This window comes from Lepus europaeus, chromosome 13 (assembly GCF_033115175.1).
Source record: "Lepus europaeus isolate LE1 chromosome 13, mLepTim1.pri, whole genome shotgun sequence".
NCBI lineage: Eukaryota > Metazoa > Chordata > Mammalia > Lagomorpha > Leporidae > Lepus > Lepus europaeus.
The window spans coordinates 27,233,486-27,260,769 of NC_084839.1; the positions used below are offsets into that span (position 1 = coordinate 27,233,486).

Below are 27,284 nucleotides of genomic sequence, written 5' to 3' on the forward strand. Positions count from 1 at the left end.
TGCTTTGGGATTACTCACATCTGCTTTGAGAAGGCAATGCTGATAACATAAATGGGGTTTTAGAAAGAAGATAGTAGAAGCAGAGCGATGCTGACATCCACAGATCCTATCTAGAAATCTGCCAAGGCCGGCGCCGTGGCTCACTAGGCTAATCCTCCACCTGCGGCACCGGCACCCCGGGTTCTAGTTCCGGTTGGGGCACCGGATTCTGCCCCAGTTGCTCCTCTTCCAGTCCAGCTCTCTGCTGTGGCCCGGGAAGGCAGTGGAGGATGGCCCAAGTGCTTGGGCCCTGCACCCGCATGGGAGACCAGGAGGAAGCACCTGGCTCCTGGCTTCAGATCGGCGCAGCGTGCTGGCCGTAGCGGCCATTTGAGGGGTGAACCAACAGAAGGAAGACCTTTCTCTCTGTCTCTCTCTCACTGTCTAACTCTGCCTGTCCAAAAAAAAAAAAAGAAAGAAAGAAAGAAAGAAAGAAAGGAAGGAAGGAAGAAAGGAAGAAAGAAAAGAAAAGAAAGAAATCTGCCAAAATCCTAGTCCTCATTTGAGAAATCAAGGTTAAAGACAGAATGCCCTGTGGTAGAAAACTATTGGAAACAGAAGGCCAATTTTAGGTGATTTCAATGTCATTAATCAGCTCATACAAGTATGAAATAGCATAAAAATATGTTTTCAGGATCTTAACAACATCAAGAAAGATCTGAGTATTGCTTTAAACATGGACAGATTATGCGCTGATACCAGTGAAATGGGATAAAAATTTTGCAAAATTTTTCTGTGATTTTTATGAGGAAAAAAGAAAAACATCTAAGCTAAAGAAAGAAAACAGTTCAAAAATGTCAGTGACATATAAATGTAACATGAGAAAGCAGAGGCTTATGGGTAGAGGAGAGAACTGAGAGACTGAATCACTCAGCCAATTTACTTCCCCTTCTGGAGTTTTGGGAAGAGATGCACGTATTAGGAAAGTTGTATAACAAACATAAGTGTTCACTTCCTGCAAGAGCAATTCGTAGTCTCCCTTGGAATGGAAACATTCTACCTGTCAGTTTTGTTCAGTCTAGAAAAAAATACAAAATGAGACAGTAAAGAATTAATAAAGATTTGAGAAAGTAGAAGCTTTAAAGCAAGTCTACTACTGAAAAGTGGAAAGTCTAATCTCTAAAAAATAAGCAATTCTTGAGGACAGTTAAGACTATGTAAATTGGAGATTTTCAAGTTACATTGCAGAGGCTAATTAGTGTATTGATTTAAAATACCAGATTTGGAGAAACTGAAATGCCTGTATTTGAAGCATAGTGATACCTGTTTTCAAGTTTATTGGTCCTCCAAGTGCTTCCATTTCCGCATTGATAAAATAAGGGTAATAATTTTACAAAATACATAAAGTTGTTTGAGAATTAATTGAATTAATGAATAATGTTAAAATAGCAACAGGCAATATAGTAAACATTCAGTAATAACCATTTTATTCTAATTATACTATTCATAAAGATGGCTGCTATGAAAAAGAATTGCAAGTCTTAGGTATTAATAATAGATTGTTGAAATAAACTCTTAAGACAGACATAGCTGAAGACCAGATTGGTGAATTGGATGATCAAGCTAAGGAATTTTGCTTGAACACAATGTCAAATGAGACAGAATAAAAGGAGTAGGAGGACAGATTCAGAAGTTTTAACATCTATCTAACAGAAGTTCCATGCCGAAAATACGAAAGTAAAGAGGAGAAAAAAATATTGTATTACATCCTGGAAGAAATATTTCCAATATTAAAGGCTTAAATATTGAAAGCATTTACCTCCTGTGAGCAGAATTTATGAGGAAAGTTCCATAACTTAGATTCATAGGGTGAAATTCTATGAAACCAAGGAAAAAGAGAAAGATCATAAAACTTCCAAAGGAAAATAATAGGTTATCTAAGTGAATCAAATTGATAGTAGACTTGTTACTAATCATTAAATTATAGCAGTCTGTGGAAAATAGCTTTGAAATTATGAGAGGAAAATGATTTGAACCCCAAATTCTGCATTTAGCCAAACCAGACATAAAAACTGAGAGCAAAACAAATCATTTCAAGAAAATTGCAAACTCAAAACATTTTTCAAAAGAAATCCTTTGAGGAAGACTAACAGGATATAGTCTTTATTTTTTTCCCCAAAGAAGCCTTTTATTTAAGGAGTACAAATTTCATAAGTACACCTTTAGGAATATAGTGATTCTTCCCACCATATCTGCCCTCCTACCCCTACTCCCACCTCACCTCCTCCTCCCTCTCCTACTCCTAGTCTCATTCTCCATTAAGATTCATTTTTAGTTAACTTTATACACAGAAGGCCAACTCTATACTAAGTAAAGATTTCAACAGTTTGCACACACAAACTGAGAACAAGATTTACAGTTAATTTTACAACTCGTTGAAAACAGAGGGCCTACATGGGAATTAAGTCCACAGTGACTACTGTTGTTAATTCAACAATTAACACTCTTAGATATGACATTAATGATCACCTGAGGCTCTTGACATGAGCTGCCAAGGCTGTTGAAGCCTTTTGAATCCAAAAACTCCATCAGGATTTAGACAAGGCGGTAAGCAAAGTGGAAGTTCTCTCCTCCCTTCAGAGAAAAGCACATCCTTGTTTGGTGGCCACTTCTTTTCACTGGGGTCTCACTCACATAGATCCTTCATGTAAGACATTTTTTTTGCCTCAATATCTTGGCTTTCCATGCCTGAAATGCTCTCTTGGGCTTTTCAGCCAAACCAGAATGTCTTAAGGGCTGATTCTGAGGTCAGAGTGTTACTTAAAGCGATTGTCATTCTATGAGTCTGCTGTGTGAACTGCTTTCCATGTTGGAACACTCTCTACTTTTTAATTCTTTCTATTATTATTGCCAGATACTTGTTATTATTTATATGATCCCTTTAACACTTAATCCTATCTGTATGTTAACTGTACACGTAATATGATCACTTTAACATTTAAGATGGCATTAATACCACCCAGCTTAATGGGATTTAGGGTCCCATGGCAAGTTTTTAAACTGTACCCTTAGAAGTAAGTCCTTAGGAATGTATGCAGAACTACACAGCTTTACAGTTACAAGCTTCCCCCTCCCTCTTATCCCCACTCTTTTTACTGAGAACAATTTCAATTGACTTTATACACATATGATTAACTCTATGCTAAAGTAAAGAGTTCAACAAATAGTATGAAGAAGAAAGAAAAAAAAAAACTTTTCCTTGACAGTTGAGACAAGGGCTATTCAAGTCATTGCTTCTCAAAGTATCAATTTCACTTCTACAGAATTTCTTTTAGGTGCTCTATTAGTTATCACAGATCAGGGGGAACATATGGTATTTGTTCTTTTGGGACTGGCTTATTTCACTAAGTATGATGTTTTCTAGATTCATCTATTCTGTTTTAAATAACCAGATTTCATTTTTTTTTTAATTCCATATAGTACATATCCCATGGTTTCTTTATCCAGTCTTTGGTTGATGGGCACTTAGTTGATTCCATGTCTTAGCTATTGTAAATTGAGCTGCAATAAACGTGGGGTGCAGATAACTCTCTTATTTGCTATTTTCATTCCCAGTAATGGAATGGCTGGGTCATATGGTAGGTCAACATTCAGATTTCTGAGGTATCTCCAAACTCTATCATAGTGGTTTTACCAGTTTACATTCCCACCAACAGTGGATTAGGGTACCCTTTTCCCCACATCCTCACCAACATTTGTTGTTTGTTGATTTCTGTATGAAAGCCATTCTAAGGGGGATGAGGGGAAACCTCATTGTAGTTTTGATTTGCATTTCCCCAAGGGCTAGTGATCCTGAACATTTTTTTATGCATCCTTTGGCCATTTGGATTTCTTCTTTTGAAAAATGTCTTTTTAAGTCTTTTGCCCATTTCTTCTAAGGGTTTTTTGTTTTGTTGTTGTGGAGTTTCTTGACTTTTTATAAATATTGGTTATTAATCCTATATCAGTTGACATAGTTTGCAAATAATTTCTCCCATTCTGTCCAATGCCTCTTCACTTTCCTGAGTGTTTCTTTAGCAGTACAGAAGCTTCTCAATTTGATGTAATCTGATTTGTTAATTTTGGCTTTGATTGCCTGTGTCTTTGAGGTTTTCTTGCAAGAACTCTTTACCTGTGCCAGAAGCTTCCAGGGTTTCCTTGATGTTCTCTAATAATTTGATGGTATTAGGTTGTAGATTTAGATCTTTAATACATTTTTAAGTGGGTTTTTCTGTAAGGTGTAAGGTAGGGGTCCTACATCATACTTCTGCACGTGGAAATCCAGTTTTCCCAGCACCATTTGTTGACAGACTGTCCTTGCTCCAGGGATTGGTTTTAGCTCCTTGTCAAATATAAGTTGGTTGTAGATGCTTGTATTGATTTCTGGCGTTTCTATTTTGATCCATTGGTCTATCCACAGGTTGGCAAACTGTTTCTGTAAAGGGTTAGGTAGCAAACCTTCTGGTGTGGGCCATAGTTTCTCTGTCATATCTATTTCTTTCTGTCATTGTAATATAGAAGTGGCCATAGACAGTATACAGAACAAAGAAATATGACTGAGTTCCAAGAAAACTTTGTTATAAACCCTGAAATTTTAATTTCATTTCATCTTATATCACCTAATATTATTCAGTTATATTATATGTTTGCAGTGAACCAGTACTACTCCCACCTTTGCTGAAATAATGAGTATATTATAAACATTCATGGCAGTAGGAAAGATGAGCTCTTGTGGATATCCAAGAGATTGATCTGTAGACCAGCCAGCATTTACGGAGACTGAGACCTTTTGTTACAAATCAAATCTGGTTTTAGGCAGATTGGCTTAATAGCAAAAGCATTTGACCTTTACCACAGTGTGCTTTCTTTGTCTTGCCTCAGTTGCCTCTTCCTTTTCGGTTGTCCATTATACCACCAACCTAGTTTTCTTTTCTCGCCAGGGTCCGAGGAATTTTCTCAGAGAACATTTGGTTTGGCCTAGATAATGTGTTTGGCTCATGCTTTATGGTCTATTGACAACACTGTAGATTGACTGCCTTGAGCCAGGAATCTCCTACAATATTTCAAGTCATCTGGCTGGGCAGAGATGCATGGCCATCTGAAACAGGGCTTTTCAGAGTTCCCTCTTCATCAGCAAAGTGGCTTTGCCCTAGCGAGAGTGGTGTGATCACAGTGTATGTTCTGGTGAGCCACTGTGCAATTTCCCTCTCCTTTCACATAAAATCTACAGTGGGTTGGCATTGAAAATAGCAGTTGCATTTACAGACTGACTAGTACTGAAAGAGAAGTTTTTTTAAAAATATTTATTTTTTATATATTTGCGAGGTAGATCTTACAGAGAGAGAGAGAGAGAGATATCTTTTATCCACTGGTTCACTCCCCAATTGGCCGCAATGGCTGGAGCTATGCTATCTGAAGCCAGGAGCCAGGAGCTTCTTCTGGTCTCCCATGATGGTGCAGGGGCCAAGCATTTGGGCCATCCTCCACTACTTTCCCAGGCCATTGCAGAGAGCTGGATTGGAAATGGAGCAGCGGGACTTGAACCAGTGCCCATATGGGATGCCGGCACTAAAGGCGACGGCTTTACCTGCTACACCACAGCACTGTTCCCCAGAAAGAGAAGTATTAAAGAATATGCTCATATATATGACCAGAGACCAGTCTTTTTCTAACTGTATGACTGACAACAAGTATTATCTCTTACAGGTAGCTTGGTTAAAAGGATTGTTAAATCTTAGATGAGTTAGTGGTAAATATTAGGGAATTTATTAAGAAATATTTTATATTAGATAGTTTTGGCTTAGAAAGATGGTTTTGAGAGTTTTGAAAAATCCTAGGGTTACCAAACTCCTTTAATAAGAATGTTTTCTGGTCTGTGTGTTATTCATTTGATCCAAGGTTAGTGTTGAATTTATGATATCTCATTAGATATTTATTATAGTGAATAATTTATTGTAAGACCCCCAAGAAAAATATTGTATTCAATGATTAGTGGATATTGGGAATAGAGTTGTATATAAGTACTTGTTAAATTGATTCTAGGTTGGGCCATGCAGGCTGCTGCCTATATCTTCATTCATAGGAAGTGGAAGGATGACAAGAGCCATTTTGAAGACATGGTTGATTATTTTTGTGATATCCGTGAACCACTTCAGCTCCTCATATTCCCAGAAGGAACTGATCTCACAGGTAAGGGGCTTGGATTTGGTTCAAAGAATTTTAAAACATGGAGAAACTTAGAAATCATCAAGTCTGAACAACTTGCTCCTCAGATGCAGTAACTGAATACCACCAAGATTAATGGTCTGACTTAGGCAGACAGAAGCACAAGACCTAGAACTCCTGGTTGCCAGCCTAACGAATTTACTAAAGACAACCACCAAGAGGTCCTGTTATTTACACTTGCTTTTCTAGAGCTTTATATTTTAAGCCTCAGAACCTATTTTAAAATGTCAGCCGTTGGGGCCTGCACTGTGGTGCAGCAGGTAAAGCTGCTGCCTGCAGTGCCAGCATCCCATATGGGCACTGGTTCAAGTACCAGCTGTTCCACTTCTGATCCAGTTTCCTGCTATGGCCTTGGAAAGCAGTGGAAGTTGGCTTACATCCTTGGTCCCCTGCACCAACATGGGAGACCCAGAATAAGCTCCTGGCTCCTGGCTTTGGATCAGCTCAGCTCTAGCTGTTGTGGCCATTTGAGGAGTGAACCAGAGAGACCTCTCTCTCTCTGCCTCTGCCTCTGCCTCTCTTTCAAATAAATAAATTAATAAATCCATATAGGACAGGACAGAAAATCTCTCATGAAAATGAAATCTTAAGGAGAAATCAAAATGAAACGAGGGGTTTAGTAGAACATGAAATTGAGATATTGAAGAGAAATCAAAATGAAATGAAGAATTCAATAGAACAAATGAAAAACACATTTGAGAGCCTTAAAAACAGGATCAGTGAGGTAGAAGAGAGAATATTGGACTTAGAAGAGCACAGGAAAGTATACAGTCAAACCAAAGAAAAGAAGAGCAAATTAGAAATCTAAAAAATATTGTTGGGAATCTACAGGATACTATTAAAAACCCAACATTCGGGTTCTAGGAGTTCCTGAAGGCATGGAGAGAGAAAAGGATTAGAAGGCCTTTAGGGAGATACCAGCAGAAAACTTCCCGGGTTTGGAGAAGGAAAGAGACATCCAAGTACAGGAAGCACATAGAACCCCTAGTAAACACGACCAAAAGAGATCCTCACCACGATACGTTGTAATCAAACTCACCACAGTGAAACATAAAGAAAAGATTCTAAAATGTGCAAGAGAGAAACGTCAGATTACTCTCAGAGGATCTCCAATTAGACTCACAGCAGACTTCTCATCAGAAACCCTGCAGGCTGGGAGGGAATGGCGAGACATAGCCCAAGTCCTAAGAGAAAAAAAACACTCAAAGAGCAGACTAAAGAGTCTTTAACAATCACGCATTCTTGCCTCTGGGATTCCTCACCCCATTTGCAGTCCTGTAATGTGAATATATACACTGCTTTTAGTGCCATGCCCAGAATATTCTTAATTTATAAAGAGGAATTGATTAATCTTTGATTCATTTTCTTTGTTACACAAACAATGTAACACTGGGGCCTGCGCTGTGGTGCCGGGGGTTAAGTGTCCATATGGGCACTGTTCCAGTCCTGGCTGTTTTACTTCCGATTCAGCTCCCTGCTGCTGTGCCTGGGAAAGCAGAGAAAGATTGCCCAAGTGCTTGGGCCCCTGCGCCCATGTGAGAGATCTGGAAAAAGCTCCTGGCTTTGTATGGGCCCACCCCGATCATTGCAGCCATTTGGGGAGTGAACCAGCGGATGAAAGATATCTCTCTCTTTGTAGCTCCTTCTCTCTCCCTGTAACTCTGACCCTCAAATAAATAAGCAAATAAATAAACCTTTTAAAATAGAAGAAAAAAAATGATGTAACACCATCTATTGGAGTGTTGTTCTTTGGGTACTTCAGTGATGTGGAATGCATCTATGGTTTCTAAGGTTTTGAGGAATCAGTAGTCTTACATTTACTGCTAGGAAAGTTGTTATTCCATATCTTTCTTTAGGTTTGGAGTAATAGTCTGTGAATTTCAGGGTACAGCTGAGGATCGCAGGTTCTAGCATCTGCTGTCATCAGAAAGAATTTCATGATCTCTCGCAGCGGTGGAGGCCAAATTTCTGAACACTTTACTTTTTCCAAATGTATTTGCTGAATAATTGGTTTGGTTCTTCTTGGAACTTGTAAAGTTACCTCATGGAATGGAAAAAGAGACTTTTGCCAACAGTTGGAACATAAACTTGACTCTGTGACTATATTCAGCCAAACCATGTTCAGATGTTTGTACATGATGTGCTAATCATGTGCCCATCCTGTTGTGGTAGGGTTCTGGTCAGTAATGTTAGAATGCCCTTTGCTTGAGCAAGACAAATATTTCACTTTGCATTGAAGGCCTAAATTATTGGGTTAAAAAAATCTCATCTGATGTATTTGATTGCTGGTTATTTCTTCTGGATGTCTAGATCCTTATATTTTGTTAGTTTTCAAGTTTTGTTTTATTAGAACTTTGTGCTTTAGTATATGAGGAGTATGCCATGGAACCTTTCATTGATTAGGGTATTTTAGGTTTTATTATATATTGACTTATAAAATCTTTTAAAGGATTTTAAAGATTTGAGTATGAATTTCAGGATAGTACTATAAAACTCATTAAAAATGTCTTATTAGAAAAAATTTATAATTCCAATAAATAGGTATGGGGTTGTTATACGGGAACTTATAAAGTGTTTGTGTCTTCTCATTTAATTCAGTATTTCTAGTCCATAATTATGCAGCAGTTAACTGCCATCTGTATCAAAGAAATTCTGTACTTATTCCCTTACCTCATATCTTTCTCTTTAATGGCATCTAATGGGCTTTTGTTTTGTTTAGAAAATAGCAAGGCTCGAAGTAATGATTTTGCTGAAAAGAATGGACTTCAGAAATATGAGTATGTCTTACATCCAAGAACTACAGGCTTTACTTTTGTGGTAGACCGTCTAAGAGAAGGTAAGCACTCATCTCAAAGTGTACTTTTTTATAAAAGTGCAAAAGTCATTAAACTTTATCTATAGACCTTCACAATTAATAATCAATGATTTCATAGTTTGATCATAAGAATTATGATACTGTATTTTAGATAATGTTTGCCCCACATACTAAAATATGATATATAAGAGGTATCTTTATTAAATAGAATTTCTTTTCCTTTTTTCATCTTTGAAAATAATAACATATACTTAATATAATCCTACTTAAAATGCTTCAGTGGCAAAGCTATCTAAATGTCTTATCTCTTATACTACCCATGCATTTGGCTGTTAGGATTTGAGAATATAATCATTTTCTCACCATGTTAGGTCATTATAATCTTCTACAGCTTAGGAAATAATTTTGCGTTCATTATTCCACTTAGGTAACTCTGGTTGATTGATTAACTCCATTTTAGAGTTAAATGGAACAGGCATCCAAAGTTGTTAATAAATCTTTACAGGTCACGTGAGTCAAGGATAGAACTTCATTCAAATACTTTTAGTTTGTGGCTCATACTACTGCTTCCACTTCTTTTCAGGCTATGTAAATTCAAGGGTATATGGAAAACAAAGTGATTTATTTGACAGTATCCCATCCACTTAAAGGTTTTCAGTTGGGTATTTTTGTTATGTAAAAAAACCAATTGTCTTTTAATATAGTTCTGCTTATGTACATGTTTATATCCACCCATATACATGTCTTCATACCAATACGAAAGTGAACTCTGCAGAAATAATACAGAAGTGTTAATTTTACATGAGTAATTCAAAGCCCAGTCACCTAATGAAGGCTTCTTTTTAGTATGTTTTTTGCTCTCTGCTCTGATTTCTAACAAGCTGTGTTATATAGTGGTGACATCTAGGACAAATTGTCACTTTCTTCTGGTAATTGCCACCTTGTTATAAAACTGCTTGTACTTAATATTGAGAGATCTAGAAAAAGCTTTAAGCTCATACTTCTTTCTCTAGATGACATCACTATGTTCCTTTAGGGTTGTAATGTGCTTTCAGATATAACCTGCCACACTGAAGCTGCTTTGCTACTAGACATTCATGATTTTGAAGAGATGTACACAGAGGTCCAAAGTAACATTGGTATGGTAAACCAACAATATTGTCCCTGTTAATTTGGCTTGCTTTTGAAATTGTGTGGATACAACTAACCTGACACAGAGTTGAATTATAGTGAGTGCCCATCTACCACTAGGAACTAATAGAGAACCATCTTTTTGAAGATTTTTCTTACATTTTATTTATTTGAAAGGCAGCATTGGGGTGGGGAGAAAGAGTTATCTTCAGCTGCTGGTTTACTCCCCAAATGGCATCAGCAGCTGGGGTTGAGCCAGGCTGAAGCTAGGAGCCAGGAGCATCCTCTGGGTCTCTCACATGAGTGCAGGGGCCCAAGGACTCGGGCCATCTTCTGCTGCCTTCCCAGGCCTATTAGCAGGGAGATGGATTGGAAGTGGAGCAGCCAAGTCTCGAACTGATGATCATATGGGATGCTGGCATGGCAGGTGGAGGCTTAACCTGCTATGCCACAATCTGGCCCCAGTAGACATTTTTAAAAGTTGAGAAGCAGATGAGATCAGTTCCTTCACTCATTTAATGAACCTGGAAAAATCTTCCACCAAAACAAGAAAACAGTAAAAGAGAACAGAAATTCATAAGCATCACTTAAGTTGAAATAAATTTTTTAATTGAAGGTCAAACAGTCCACATTTTAATTCAAGTTCAGCTGTTATGCCTAAATTCTAAATATGAAGAAATGAAGAATTTGATCTTTCTACTAATCCAGTGTTAACCATTAAAGACAAAGTAAGTTCCTACTAGGAAATAAAAATAAACTACCACTGGGTAATTGGGACTAATACACCTGAAAAAAATTCTTTGGTATGTATTCAGTATGAAAATATTGCTGACTTAACATCCAGATTACACACTTAACTATCAGATAATCATGTATTTGTCTCTCTCCTTTTGGTCTACTGTAGCTCTTATTTGCTCTGTAAAGGTTGGTTAGCTAAGAAATAAAAGCCGTATACTAGTCATAGGTAGCTCAGTGTTCATTGTCATTATTAAAGCATTGTAATTTCTTGGACTTTGTGCTTAGTGTACCATTGCCTGTTGATACCTGTGGTGGTATCAGCAGTGTGTTTGTTGTCTGTGGTGGCTGTAGTGAGAACTGTAGGTGGCCAGCAGGAGCCACTGCTCTCTGTGGCATTTATCCTGGTCAGGGAGCCTCTCCCACGATTGCTTTTCAGTTACCCTTCCTAAGAGACTGCAGTTTTTAGGAGGCCAGGAAGAGAGGCAGATAAACTTGAAATAATGAGTACATTATATACCATCGACTCCAGCCTTTGGCTTTTCTCTGCCAGAAAGTTTCTCTGAAATAGGATTAAATTTTACTCTCACATTTTAAAAATGTGAGTGTATAGTAGACCTTAGATATTTGCTAGAGTATTTTCTGAGATATTTCCCATTCCCCAGCTCTGCAGATATTTTTGCCGATTAGCAGTTGATTTTCTTCTGAGGCCATGTTATCACAAATCTTTTGATTGTTATAATAAATTAAATAAGAAAACCTTTGTAAAATGCGGCTAGTAAGTTGACTTGTGACTGACATCCTGAAGCAGAGCTTACTCACATTTGCCTCAGCATGACTGTATTTGATCACATGTCAGAGACCTTGGGATCTCTTCATGTTGAATCTTCAAATGTCATGGCATTGCATTGGACTGTAAGTGGCATTTGCATTGGTTTCTTTGTTTTTTTTGTTTGTTTGTTTTTTTCTCTCCTACCCTTGCTATCCCCTAGCAACGCCTCTGTGCTTTCCATGTAGCCTAGATCTTGTCACTGTATATAGTGAGAAATTAAAGCCCTATGGAAACTGATCACAGTCCTACATTTGTGCATAAAAACAGCTATCTAACATTTGTCAAGTACCTGTCATGTGCCAGGCACTGAATTTGTGCCCAGGTGCTTATTTGCTTGTTTTTACGTTCCCCACGCATTGGAATCACTCGTTGAAGTTTTTAAAAACGTAGGTACTCAGGTCCGTGCTCGTACTATCTGTTCGGTGATGAAGTTCTGGGCTCATCGCTGCCCTTCCAGCCACCTTCAAACGTGTTTCTCAGTGTCCTGAGTGGAGCGTAGTTTGCCCTGCGCTGCATCCATGGAGACTGGTTCACTCAGTTTCCACTGTGTAGTAAGTTTGCAGTTCTTTCTATTCTAGTGCTACAAAATTTATTATTTGTAGGCTTTTTTTGCTTTTTCCAAGATTTCTTGGAAAAGTTTTGTTTAAAACTTTAGTAAGTTTTGTTTAAATGGAAAAATATACAGATAAAAATTTTCTTTTTGTAAGCCATTTTTATTTTTTTATTCTTATATTAGATCCTTCTTTGTTTCTGTAATTATCAAAACAGAACAGGAAAACATGACATTCAAACTGTCCTTTCAAATTGTAGATCCATCATTTTTGCTGTCAAGTATCTAGTAGTCTGATGACTTGATTTTCTCAGTACTTGCTCACTTTCTATAGAAGAAATATTTGTTTTTACGTATAAGAACCAATTATTTATTGATAAAGTTTTGGAGAATTAATTATAAAAAAGAAAATAAAAGTACCCATCCATAGTGTTGCAAGTCACTTTTCAGAAACATCCTATGCCCATTTTTCGACATGGTTTTCCTCTCCTATTCAATGTGTACACGTTTTTGTCAGACAAAATGAGAGTGAAATCATATAGCTTGTCTTGTTAAGGTCATGTTTTTTTTTTTTTAAATTTAGCTAATTTATTGCGGACATTTTCTCCCCATCCTTAAGTTTTTCCAAGAGTAACATGTTAATGTGTACATAACATCCTGTTTGATAGAGGGACTGCTATTTATTTAGTTTTATTAACAATTAAGATTGTTTGCAATTTTCCACCTTATAAATAATACCAAAATATGCATGAATATGATTTTTTATTATAAATATTAATTACTGAGTCAAAAGTATACATTTCCTTAAGATCTTTGAAAAGAATCTTACTCTTAGGTTCTGCCCCATTTCATTCAGCCACCCAATTCTGTTGATACTTCCATGGAGACATTTCAAGACATCCCACTTCCTATGTTTCCACAATGGCCCCGTTGGTTTGAATTATCATTCTTTTTCCTTTTTTCTATTTCTGATTTTCTCACTGGTCTGCTTCTGGTTTCTACTTGCTATTCCATTTCATAATTGATAATCAGTTTTTACAAAGTACCTCTGTAATGTAAACATAAATGTGTTTATTTGTTTAGAAAATGTTTCTTGGAAACCCATTCCCTTGAGATTTGTAATGTTAGAAAACCCAATTATAATGCAGTATTCTAAGAGATATGACTTGCAAGTGTCCTAAAGACATAAGAGAAAGACATAAGAATAGTGATACGAAAGAGTTGCTGTGTGAGTTGGGGATTCAAGAATAGACATCTTCCCAGAGGACAGGTGTTTAAGTGTTTTTGTTACTTCCATGTTCCTTGACCATGAGTTTATAATACAGTACTCATCTTTTTAAATTCCACTACTCAGAATCCCCTTCATGCAATGTAAGCTAAAGTATTTGAACTAATTGGCCTTTCTTAACTGTGCTTTAAAATTTCTAAATTTTGCCTCTGGTTATGTCTGTCTAGGCTAAAGCCAGGAATGCTTTGCTCTCTAACCTTCAAGTACTATATTCTTCCTCTAAGAATTCTCTTCCAAGAGTGTGGGCGACAGTCAGCTGGACCGACTTCTTGAATAGGACTTCTAGCACAGCAGATCTTCAGTAACTAGCTGCCAGGGTCTGACCTCTCTCTGGAAGGGCAGTAAAGGCCACATTGTGTGGTCACTAAGGGCAAAGGGTTTATTTCTCAATCCAATGACTTACTTTGCACCTGTATCTTATTTCTGCTTTTAGCAACATTTGGCACTGTTGATTCTTCATAGTCCATCTCCCTTTGGCTTCTCGTTTTCTCTTTGCTCCTGGGGCCACTTCTCAGATTCCTGTGCAGATGCTTCTCTATCCATCCCTTCATGTCTCTGTTCCTCATAAGGCTCCCCTAGGTTCCGTGTTCTTCTCTTTCCACACATTCTGCAGGGGCCATACCACCCAGATTGTTGGCTCATCACCCCTGTGCTGATGCCTCCTAGGTGTAATTCCAAAAGCCCTTTCTTAGTTCAGGGCCATAGGTGTACCTTCTGCCTCTTGGAGGTCCTGCAGGCACTTCTGCTTCAGTATATCCATATATTGCATGGAACTTGTCATTCCCGCTCAATTGCTTTTCCTCCTCTCTTCCCAAGCTAAAGTTCATTGAGTGCTTATGTGCCAGGATTATTCTAAGTACTTCATTTAATTCTGGGTTGAGGCATTATTACCATTCTCATTCTATGCATGAAGAAACTGAGGGACAGAGAAGTAAACAGCTATTCCAAGGTTACTCAGCGCTGGGGGTCTGGCTGGAGAGCTTTTTTCTTAAGGACAGTGTATCACTGGGTCCATTGCTCAAGCCAGAAACCTGAGAGTCATTCTTGGCTTACCCCCTCTGCCTTGCTCACAAGCCTTTCAGTTCTACTTGGAAATCTCTTTCAAATCAGTCCTTTCCTTGGCATTCTCACTGCTGTCTTGATTGGGTCTCTGTGTTACCATTCACCTGCTCAGCTCTCTTCCTAGCACTGGTCTTGCTTCAGTCCTTTCTCCACGCTATCCTGGAGCATCAAGCCTTTTCCTAACTGAGGGTGTCAGCATACCAAATTACGTGCTCAGGCACTGTAGTCAGAGACCTTGTTAGAATCAGGGCTTTTCCTGGTTTAGCAAAGTGACTGGAGAAGTCACTTTTCCTCAGGAAGGCCCAGTTTCATCATTTGTAAAACAGGAATAGTAACAGTGCCTCGTTTATAGGGCTTCTTAGAACTCCGATGAAGATTTTGTGAGGTCCTGAATGTAAAGCTCTTACACAGTATCTAGAATATAGGAAGTGCAAATTGGTGTCTGCTCCTAGCAAAAACCGTTCTTCAGTTTCACAGAGCCCAGGATCATAGACGCTCTCTCACATGATTTACTGCACCATCTCTGGCCTTATCGCCCATCTTCCCAGTGGTGGCATTTGTCTTGGCCTCGCTGAAATGCTGTCTTTCCCAGAGCACACACACCTGCACTTTTTCCGCTGCAGTACAGCTCCTCCTTTTCAGCCTGTGCTGTCCCCTCGGAGACAGTCCATTTGGGAAGCCTTCCCCGTCACCTTAGACTTGGATAGTGTTGCCTGTATGAACGCTTTCCTGCTACACTGGCTATGTAGTAGAAGAATCTACCTCGTTGATTGTTTTTCACTCTAGCCTTCAAAATAGTGCCTAGGAGGTAAGAAAGAACTCTCTAGTTGTTTTTGAGCCAGACAATGTAATTCTTTACCCTGCTGTGTCTCAGTTCAAAGTGGCAAACATAAATATGTATGATTAAAATACTGGCTTTCTGACTCCTTCTTTGGAGGGAAAATGAATGGTATCATCTCAGAAGGATTTGAGAGAAATATCCTCCTGGTTCTTCACAAAGAGAATATTGTGCATTGTCATGACATCAGCAGCATCTTTATTAATAAGGATCACAACATTTTTAGGCTGTTCCACATAGCCTTAGAGTGTTCATCCATTCTGATCAATGGCATAATGAGACAGAGCTGTCTCCCCTAAGGTCAAAACATCGGGGCTACCTGTGGATTCAGAGTACATATCCTTCAGAGCATTCTCCATAAATAGCATTTTACTCGCTGAGACTTGAGCGCATGTCAGTTCACAATGAGATGGGTTGCTCTTTGTAAAGCACCAGTTCTCTAGATATTTTACATCACAAGTTAAGTACACAGCCAAGGGCTTCAGCAGTAAGTAAATTTGTTAGCAGGTTTCTCCTGGGAAGTTAAAAAGCCTGGTGAGGTCGCATACATGAATTAAAGGCCTCCCTGCCTCCAAACTGAGGCTGGCCTGTATGTTTCTCAGAAAATAGTCAGGACTTTTGTGTTTTTCTCTGTCTGCTACAATGCTTAGCAAATGGTTAAGAAAAATTTTGCCCTAGGGTTACACACTATTTCTGTAACACCAGTGAGCTATCATAAATGATTACTGTTGTGAAAGTTACACCTGGGTTAAAATGATAGGGGATCTTATGGCACCATTAATAAAAATTCTCAAAAGACATGGCTTGTTATTAGCATGAAGATTACCATTTTCATAGATGAGTGAAAATTGTATAATTGTATTTTACCCATTCATATTACTTATGCCTAAAAATTAGTGTCCTGTTATATTTATATTGTTTTCTTAAGAGCAGCATGCTGAAAAATGCTGACAGATAACTATGACATTTACAAAATGTTTATTTTAAAAGTCAGAATTGTGGAAGAAGCTTTTGTAAGTAAAATTTGTGGAATTGCCTTTGAGTGATGACTTTGTAGACTGTACATTGACTATAAAGCATATTGTTACATACATTGGCGTGTTCTCCCAGGGAAAGCGGAGAGATAAACAGCAGGAGCAGAGGATGTAGGTAGCAAGGCTACCATACGGGGCAGGGGAAAGTGTTCTTAGAAAGACTAAATGTTTATGTCCTCAGAAGGTTCTTAGATAGGAGAGCATTTCAGGTGAGGGTGCAAAATGTATGTAACAATACACTTTAGCTTCCTGTTCATATGAAAATCAAAACTTATTCTCAATGAAGATGAAATTCTGGCCCAAGACGAAACTCTGTAGACCCTTGACTTCAGAAATTCATCTTAACAGGAGCTTATGCCTGCTTTTTGGTTTTCATTGTGAATGCATTTTATTACTTTTCTGGGTTTGTCCAAAAAAGGTTTACCTTGTTTCCCCTTTACTCGGGACATGTATCCATTTCATTATTTATAAAGGCTATACCTTTTCCCTTTTCTCTTTATAGTTTTCTTTTCCTTCATTATTCAAAATACTCTTGGCATTTTTTTTCCAGTTAGGACCTTTCCTTAACATTTAAAAAAATAAATTCATATAATAAATTCATGTTTGTTTTGAGTATTGCAAGGTGATGTTAAAACAGCACTAACGTTGCTGGTGTCTGCGTGTGTGTGTGTGTGTGTATACATGTGTATACAAACCAAGTTCATGTGCCTTCACTTTTTTTGAAAGATTTATTTATTTATTTAAAAGTCATAGTTACACAGAGAGAGGAGAGGCAGAGAGAGAGAGAGAGAGGTCTTCCATCTGCTGGTTCACTCCCCAATTGGCTGCAATGGCCGGAGCTGCACCGATCCGAACCCAGGAGGCAGGAGCTTCTTCCAGGTCTCCCATGCAAGTGCGGGGCCCAAGGACTTAGGCCATCTTCTACTGCTATCCCAAGCCATAGCAGAGAGCAGGATCGGAAGTGGAGCAGCCGGATTCCAGACCCGATGCCCATATGGGATGCCGGAGCTTCAGGCCAGGGTGTTAACCCACTGTGCCACAGCTCCAGCCCCATGCCTTCACTTTTTAAAAATGAATCCTGATTGAGGCAAGTGGGCATGAGCCTAACAGTTAAGATGAACATGTTGTACATCAGAGTGACTGAGTTCAATCTGGCTTTACTCCTGACTCCAGTTTCCTGCTAATGTGTACCCTGTGTGGCAGTAGTGATGGCTCAGGTAATTGGGTTCCTATGCCTCATGTAGAGATCTGAATTAAGTCACTGGCTCCTTGGCCCCAGGAAGGAACCAACGCAGACATTTGGGAATTGAACCAGCAAATGGTAGTGCGTGTGCTCTCTTTGTCTCTAATAATTTTATTTATTTATTTATTTGACAGAGTTATAGACAGTGAGAGAAAGAGAGAAAGGTCTTCCTTCCGTTGGCTCACTCCCCAAATGGCCGCTAAGGCTGGCACTGCACCAATCCAAAGCCAGGAGCCAAGTGCTTCCTTTGGGTCTCCCGTGCGGGTGCAGGAGCCCAAGCACTTGGGCCATCCTCCACTGCCCTCCAGGGCCACAGCAGAGAACTGGACTGGAAGAGGAGCAACCGGGACTAGAACCTGGCACCCATAAGGGATGCCGGTGCCGCAGGTGGAGAATTAACCAAGTGAGCCACGGCACCAGCCCCTCTAATAATTTTTTAAAACGATTTATTGATTTATTTGAAAGAGTTACACAGTGAGAGGAGAGGCAGAGAGAGAAAGAGAGAGAGGTCTTGTATCTACTGGTTCACTCCCCAGTTGGCCGCAATGGCTGGAGCTGTACTGATCTGAAGCCAGGAGCTTCTTCCAGGTCTCCCACGTGGGTGCAGGGGCCCAAGGACTTGAGCCATCTTTTACTGCTTTCCTAGGCCATAGCAGAGAGCTGGATGGGAAAAGGAGCAGCCAGGACTCGAACTAGCGCCCATGTAGGATGCCAGCACTGCAGGTGGAGGCTTTACCGGCTACACCACAATGCCATACCCTCTAATAATTTTTAAGGATAATAAAAAGTAAAAATAAATATTGATTAAAAAAATTCCCAAAATAACATGAAACTAGATATAGAAATTATAATGAGGGGCTGGCGCTGTGGCGTAGCAGGTTAAAGCCCTGACCTGAAGCGCCGGCATTCCATATGGGTGCTGGTTCTAGTTCCGGCTGCTCCTCTTCCAATCCAGCTCTCTGCTATGGCCTGGAATAGCAGTAGAAGATGGCCCTGCACCCACATGGGAGACCCGGAGGAAGCTCCTGGCTCCTGGTTTCGGATCAGCGCAACTCCAACCATTGTGGCCATCTGGGGAATGAACCAGCAGATGCAAGACCTCTCTGTAACTCTGTCTTTAAAATAAATAAAAATCTTTTAAAAAAAATTATATAATGAACAATGTCAGCTGACCAAAACTAGTCCTGGTGCAGTTGCCATAAGCTCACTCCTCTGTACTTTGTATTGTAAGATGTTGAAAGGATGTCATTTTCTAATCCATCTGCCTGCCCCTAGCAAGGTTATCTAGGAGAATAACATGTATATATCCTCAGTGGCTCTCATTCCCTCCACACAAGAATTTTGTTATAGTTGATCACATGGAATAAATTCCAAAGATTCTTCTGTTGGTAAGAAAGATTATTTGGCCGGCGCCGTGGCTCAACAGGCTAATCCTCCGCCTAGCGGCGCCGGCTCACTGGATTCTAGTCCCAGTCGGGGCACCAGATTCTGTCCTGGTTGCCCCTCTTCCAGGCCAGCTCTCTGCTGTGGCCTGGAAGTGCAGTGGAGGATGGCCCAAGTCCTTGGGCCCTGCACCCCATGGGAGACCAGGAGAAGCACCTGGCTCCTGCCATCGGATCAGCACAGCGTGCCAGCCGCGGCGGCCATTGGAGGGTGAACCAACGGCAAAGGAAGACCTTTCTCCCTGTCTCTCTCTCTCACTATCCACTCTGCCTGTCAAAAAATAAATAAATTTAAAAAAAGAAAAAAAAGAAAAGAAAGATTATTAACATTGCATTTTTCAGAAAGTACATCTATACAACAAATGCATATTTTAGTTTGTTTTGTGAATATTGGCCAGTTGATCCACATAATTTCATTGTGGTCCACAATGGTAATTAAATGAAAGATTAAACCACTGATCTATATTAGTTCTTTGATCTTTACTTTGTAAAGTACATTTTCAAGTTAGGGCCTTGTTTGATTATAATAATCTAACAAGCAGCAGTCTACAGTGTAGATTCTCTTCAGTCTGCTATTTTACTTTTTACATAAAAAAAAAAAACTTATGAATTTGAAAGTTACATGATATAGGGTTAGAGGGAGGGAGGGAGGGAGGGAGAGAAAGATCCTCTATCTGCTGGTTCACTCCCCAGATGGCCACAACAGCCATGGTGGGCCAGGCTGAACCAGGAACCATGGCCTTCTTCCAGGTCTCCCACGTGGGTAGCAGGGACCATCTTCGGCTGCTTTGCCTAGGCCATAAACAGGAAGCTGAATTGGAAGAAGGGAAACAGGAACACAAACCAGCACTTACGTGGTTTGCCAGTGTTCTCCATTAATGCCATAATGCCAGTCCTGCTATTTTACTTGAAAAATGACTGTCTTGCATCTCTTTACAGCAAGCTTCCTGTTTGTGCTGTTTTCTTACTGCTTTACATTCTTGGTGATTTACAATGGCAGTGAGCTTTCTCTAGGCAGTTATCTTTCCTCTCGGGCAGCAAATCTGAGTTTACTTAACAAACTTTTTATCAAGCTAGGTTACAAACTATTGCTATTTTGCACATTCTTCTTAAGTATCATTTAATAGGTCTATCATATTGGCTATGATTTGCCTCTGTTCAGTAGGGGAGCAGGTAGGAGTATGTGGAAATTACTCATGGTCTATAATCTGTAGTGCCTAAAAAGGAGTTGAAGATCTTGAGAAATGATAGGCTTTGAGCTGGTAAAGAAATTGGGAGAGAACTGTTAGAATTAGCTCTCCATGTAGCAATGGAGACTGGCCTCGTTGGACAGTGAATGAGAGAGGTAGTCTTAGTTACCATGAAGTGTCCACTTCTAATAAAGTAAAAAATAAAAGGAATCTGGGGTAGTGGGAGCTGTGAAGGTAGTATTTATGGCTTTATAAATATTTCAAGGCTGGTGAGTAAATTGTTCCTTCCTTAGTATTCTTTTTTTTTTCTTTTTGACAGGCAGAGTGGACAGTGAGAGAGACAGAGAGAAAGGTCTTCCTTTTTTCCGTTGGTTCACCCTCCAATGGCCGCTGCGGCCGGCACACCGCGTTGATCCGAAGCCAGGAGCCAGGTGCTTCTCCTGGTCTCCTATGCGGGTGCAGGGCCCAAGCACTTGGGCCATCCTCCACTGCCTTCCCAGGCCATAGCAGAGAGCTGGACTGGAAAAGGGGCAACCAGGAGAGAATCAGACGCCCTGACCAGGACTAGAACCCCGGGGTGCTGGTGCCGCAGGCAGAGGATTAGCCTATTGAGCCACGGCGCCGGCCTCCTTAGTATTCTTAAAGAGTTTATTACCTTCCTAAGCAGTGTACTGCTTGTTTTCAGATAAAATAAGGTCTTTTCGCTCTGTCATCATCATGGTTATCCCAAAATATTGTCTTATTTTGAGATTTCTAACTTATGATCAGTTTAAAGTAACAGTAATTAGACATCATGTTTTTTACATATCCTTTGATCCACTAATGAGGTGTTTACAGATTATATGTGAGGCCATATAGTAAGAGGTAGAGTGCGAGCCATCCTAATTATAGTTATATATCCTAGGGGAAAAATCAGGGAAGAATGTCATATTTATGTCTTTACAAATGGTTTTGAGACTTTTAAAAAAATCTTGCCTTTTGTATATATGACTGCAAATGGTCATAATTTTATATTTGCAAATAGTGATTTGATCTGAATCAATCTGTTTCAGCAATTGTTAGCCTGTTTGCAAACTTGGATACTCAAAGTGGATATACATTTTCTAAGTTATCAGCAGTTTATATGGATTCCAGACACCAAAACCATCTTTGAACATAAAATCTGAAAAGAGTCCTTTGGGTACAGCAACTACAATATATTTGGTGACCCTAAGAGAGGGAGTAGTATAGTTGTTGTTGTTGTTTTTATGATGTATTTGAAAGTCAGAAGAGAGGCAGAGAAAGAGAGAGAATCTCCTCCATTTTCTGGTTTACTCTCCAGATGGCTGCAGTTGACAAGGCTGGGCCAGGCTGGAGCCAAGAGCTTCCTCTGGGTCTGCCACATGGGTAATGGGGGCCCGAGTGTTTGGGCCATCTTCCATTGCTTTGCCCAAACACATCAGCAGGGGGCTGGATTAGAAGTGGAATAACTAGGACTCGAACCAGCACCCACATGGGATGGCGGCATCACAGATGGCAGCTTTACCTGGTACCCCACAATGAAGGCTTCTTGATCCTGAGAGAATAGTTTTGTAGGAATAAAGTTGTGTGTAAGTGGAGATAGCACGTTGAGATGACTCCTACAGTGAGTTTTATGATGAAGAGGAGGAGAGAGCTGGAGCAGTCAACAGATCCAGAAACCACCTTAAGGATGAAGAGGGAGTAGGGTATTTTTAAAGCCTGAGAGGATTCAATAGAGGAAAAGCTGAAGATAAAAGGATTAATGATGGATCAGTTTTCTGAGAAATTAAGAAGGGATATGAAGAGAAATACAGTGAAGAAGATTCCTCTTTTGCTGAGGCAGGAGGCAGTGTGGAGAATGAGTATTTTTTGGTTTGGGAGTAAGTGTCAAGACAGGGAGAGGGGCTGTGCTGGAAGGCTCTGTTCTCTCTCAGATCAGAGGTTAGGGAATTGAGTGATAGCAGTGAGTGAGTTACGGAGGGAATGAAGGTGATTAGTGAGATTCAAGTGAGAAAATGAAGCTGACTAAAGCCAAGTAAAAGTACTGCTGACTTACAGATCAAGTCTGAGCTCAGACTCCACCCAAAGTGGTGATTTTACAGTGTACCACGGTGGCTTGCCCCCTCCTACCACCTGCAGTGCTCCCACTTCTTCTGCCTTTGACCAGGTACCTGTTCTTTTATTCCCTGCTCAGGAAGATTAGTTCTTGATCTCTTCGGCTGGAAGTCCTTTCAGTGCCTCCCTCTCACCCTGACCCTGTTTTCTACCATGTTTGAATTATGCTTAAAAATTACATAATTTGCAAATATGTATCATCCTTGCTAGATTGTAAATTCCCCTGGGTCAAATTTATAGTTCTGTAGGTGTTTCTGTTTCTTTCACTTTCCCTTTTCCTTTCTCCTTACCTACCCAACACCTCCCTAGAACAGTGGTACCCAATTATCCAATAAATATTGAATGAGTAGTTGAGTGGAGCATGTCCACCACAACCAGTTGTTTGAGAGAGCAGTGATGTTTAGAGGAAAGTAAAGTTTGTCAGTATTCCTTACCAGCCTAATAACCCACAGGCATCAACTTGGAGAGCATTATATAACATCTTTTACCCAACAGCAGTGAAATATATTGCATTCGTAGGTAGTCTTCCTAACTTGGTGGCTCAATATATTTAGTAGTTGTAAGCCAGTGTTGTGGTGCAACAGAGTAAACTGTCACCTGCAGTGCCAGTATTCCATCTGAGCACTTATTTGAGTCCCGGCTGCTCCACTTCCAATCCAGTTTCCTAGTAATGCTTCTAGGAAAGCAGCAGAAGATGGCCCAAGTACTTGGGCTTCTATCATCCCCATTGGAGACCTGGATGGAATTCCAGGCTCCTGGCTTCAGCCTGCCCCAACCCCCTAGCTTTTGTGGGCATGTGGGGAGTGAACCAGCAGATGCAAGATCGTTTTCCCTCTCTCTCTGTAATTCTGCCTTTCAGATAAACAAAATAGATCTCTTAAAAAAAAAAGATATTTAGTATTTGGCTTACTTGCCTTCTCACAGCCATTAGGACATTCTAAGCACAATCTGTGTGCTGTCCAACTTTGCTTATTTATACAGCTTTCTCTTTGATTTTCTAATAGAATGCTAACACTGTAATATACCATACATCCAAAGAATCTTTTAAAAATGTCTTCCTGTTAGACTTCCTTTTGAACTGTTATTTCATTTCTCTCTCAGTGACTCACTGTTCTATGTTGAAAGAACTTTGTGTACCAACTTCAACATCTTATGCTGTTGACCTTACAAGGTTTGGCTAGGAGAGGAAAACTCAGGATGAAAACATCAAAGAGGCAGCAATTACAGAAAAATGAGAATGTTAGATGTCGCAAAGTATGATGGAGCATGCCTGAAATTTTTAATGTTATGCAGCCTTAAGTCCCATTGGCTAGAGGCTCATAACATTTCCATAAATTAAAGCAGATTGCTATTCTCTTATAAAGGTCATCTTCTTCATGACTTCAGGATTTTTAATAATTCAGCTCTTTGTATTCTGCTGACTATTTTTCTTTCCTATGAAGCAGTTTGTTTTATTTTATACTCTTATTAGCTATTTGGTGTTTTTGTCCAAAGTATTGGCCTGCACAAATTTAAGCTAAATTAGCCAATAGTTATAACCAGTTATTCATTGGATATGAATGAAAAAGATTGTGACTTATTTTTAAAATAAAGCTCCATATTAAAATCCTAATTTGAATTTACAGAACTTATTTGGCCTTCATTTGAGGACCTAAACCAGAAGTTTTTCTGATGTTTCCTATGCCCCTTTTGCCATCGTGGATATAGAAATACAGATTACATGGCTGGCGCCACGGCTCAATAGGCTAATCCTCTGCCTTGCGGCGCCAGCACACCGGGTTCTAGTCCCGGTCGGGGTGCCGGATTCTGTCCCAGTTGCCCCTCTTCCAGGCCAGCTCTCTGCTGTGGCCCGGGAAGGCAGTGGAGGATGGCCCAAGTGCTTGGGCCCTGCACCCCATGGGAGACCAGGAGAAGCACCTGGCTCCTGGCTTTGGATCAGCGTGATGCGCTGGCCGCGGCGGCCATTGGAGGGTGAACCAACGGCAAAGGAAGACCTTTCTCTCTGTTTCTCTCTCTCACTGTCCACTCTGCCTGTCAAAAAAAAAGAAATACGGATTACAAGTATTGCATTTCTGTAAACTCATAATGGAACTCATTGTTTCACTGAAGGACCATCCAAAGATAGTCTTCTGCATCACTACCATGGCTGCCATTGTCCCTACCCAAGACCTAAAGCGCCTGCACTTGAATTTTTTTTCTTGTTTCAGTGACTGGCTCATCTGCATATACATGGATCTAGATTTTCCTACCTCAACCCCCAGTGCAATCCCTGGCAAAATAAAGCTAAAACATGATAATCTCACCTAGAAAAGGGGTGCTCAGAACAGATACAATCCTCAACTGCCAGATTTGTCTGCTGAAATTGTTGAGATCTTTCCAACAGTATTGTTTAGTGAAGGCCAGTGTGTTATTAATAAACTGGATAAAATACAGAGAAAGCAGGAAAAGAAATTTTTTTTAAAAAATTTTATTTATTTATTTATTTATTTGAAAGTCACAGTTACCGAGGGAGAGAGAGACTGAGAGAGAGAGAGACCTTCCATCTACTAGTTCAGTTCCCAAATTGCTGCAACAGCCATGGCTGGGCCAAGATGAAGCCAAGAGCCAGGAGCTTCTTCCAGGCCTCCCTTGTGGTGGCAGGAGCTCAAGCATTTGGGCCATCTTCCCCTGCTTTCCCAGGCATATTAACAGGGAGCTGGATTGGAAGTGGAGCAGCCAGGACTTGAACCGGTGCCCATATGGAATGCTGGCATTGCAGACAGTAGCTTAACCCACTATGCCACAATGCCAGCCTCAGAAAAGAAGTCTTGACAGGCCAAATGCCATCATTGCTGTGGTAGTCTCTGCCAGTACTGTCAATTTTCCATCCATTGGATTTTCCAGGCTCCTAAGTATTGGTCCATATCTTATATTTGATATTTTTTTTGGATAGCTACACAGAATTTTAGCTTTGGTGTTGGTTTTTTCCCCTGTTGAAATTATAATGTTGTAACATTTGAAATGTGCTGGAAGATGAAGGGATAAAGGTCATTACTAGTTGTGGCATCTCTTCTGGGAAGCCTTCTCCAGTTCTGCCAGTGAGAATTAGTCTCTCCCTTCTCTGAGTTCTTCTTGCAGCTTAACCATGCTTCTGTTAAGATAACCCCAGTTTTTATTGTAGTTGCATGCATGGACCTCTCTTTTCCATACTATCAGCCTGTTGGCTACCCTGCACTTGATTCCTTTTTTCTATGCCCACAGTGCACATTATCAAAAATAGCTTTGTTGTTAACTGCAGTTATTGTTGTTCTTAGTAGCTGCTCCGGCTGGCTGGTTCACATCCAAAATGGCTTTATTAATAAGGAAGGCTTCTTAGTGACTTTAATAAATCCACTCAAGGCATATGTATGATAGATACAGATGCCACAATCTTAAGGAAATTTAAAAGAATATCACTGTTTTATATGGTGTAGAGTGTGATGGCATTTGACCATACCCTGACAGTGTCCTGAAAAGTTTCCTGGATTTCTTTTAAGATTTACTTATTTATTTGAAAGTCAGAGTTACAGAAAGAGAGGGAAAGACAGAATATTCCATCCACTGGTTCACTTCCCACATTGCTTCAACGGCCGAGGCTGGGCGAGGTTGAAGGCATGAGCTTCTTCCAAGTCTCCCCTGTGAGTAGCAGTTGCCCAAGCACTTGGGCCATCTTCTACCACTTTCCCAGGCCATTAACAAGGAGGTGGATTGAAGGTAGAGCAGCTGGAGGCTGGCACTGTGGCATAGCAGGTAAAACCGGCACCTGCAGTGCCAGCATCCCATACGGGCACCGGTTTGGGTCCAGGCTGCTCCACTTTTGATCCAGCTCTCTGCCATGGCCTGGGATTACAGTAGAAGATGGCCAAGTCCTTAGGCCCCTGCACCTGCGCAGGAGACCTGAAAGAAGCTCCTTGATCCTGGCTTTGGATCAGCACAGCTCCAGCCATTGCGGCCAATCGGGGAGTGAACCTGTGGATGGAAGACCTCTCCCTCTCTTCTCTCTCTGCCTCTGCCTCTCCTTCTCTCTGTGTGTAACTCTGACTTTCAAATAAATAAATAAATCTTAAAAAAAAAAAAAAAAGTGGAGCAGCTGGGACACGAACCGGCTCACATATGGGATGCCGACATTGCAGATGGTAGTTTAACCTACTCCACCACAACACTGGCCCCTCCTGGATTTCTTGCTGTCTATAAATGGAAAGTTTGTTTTCTAAATAGCAGAATTTAGTTGTAGTTGTTGATGCAGCTTAGGAAAAAAACTTTCCCTGATGGTAGTCATTCCAGCTTTTATCTTCTTTGTGGCCATTGGGCTTCTAGAATAGTAGAATCCATACAAACTGGCAGTATTCTAGATTCTGGTATAAAGATCTTCAGTGAAACAATGGGAATGCTTCCCACAGTGTTGTTTAATGCCTGTGATTTGGGGAGTTAGGGAAGTTTGCTGAAGGAAAAACCAATTTCCTGATAAGAAACCAATATTGCTCTGTTTCAAAAAACTCTAAGCCACTTTAAAGAACATGAATAGGATTGAGTTTTAGCTATCAGAATGATTTTTGAAATAGCCAAGTTGCCATCTCGATAAGGTAAATAAGAAATAATTGTGATCATCAAGGTGATGAGCTCATTTCTCCGTGTTTTCCATCTCTCAGCCTTACTACCTCCTTTAAAATATAGCCATCTCCTGACCCCACACTTCTTCCCTCTTGTCCTCTCATGTGAAAGCTGTTCCTGTTCCCCTGCCCTGCTCT

At 40.2% G+C, this 27,284-nt stretch overlaps 1 protein-coding gene across 8 annotated transcripts in view; it reads left to right on the plus strand.

The window, feature by feature from the left end:
- The window catches only part of LCLAT1 (lysocardiolipin acyltransferase 1), a 175,804-nt gene that overhangs the window by 102,300 nt on the left and 46,220 nt on the right, over positions 1-27,284 (plus strand). For 7 of the 8 annotated variants that reach the window (XM_062209206.1, XM_062209203.1, XM_062209209.1 and 4 more), the window contains 2 exons: positions 6,061-6,207; positions 8,963-9,079. In XM_062209206.1, coding sequence (XP_062065190.1) covers positions 6,061-6,207; positions 8,963-9,079 — 264 coding nt within the window. The remainder of the gene's footprint in view (positions 1-6,060; positions 6,208-8,962; positions 9,080-27,284) is intronic. The other variant, XM_062209208.1, reaches the window with a different exon arrangement.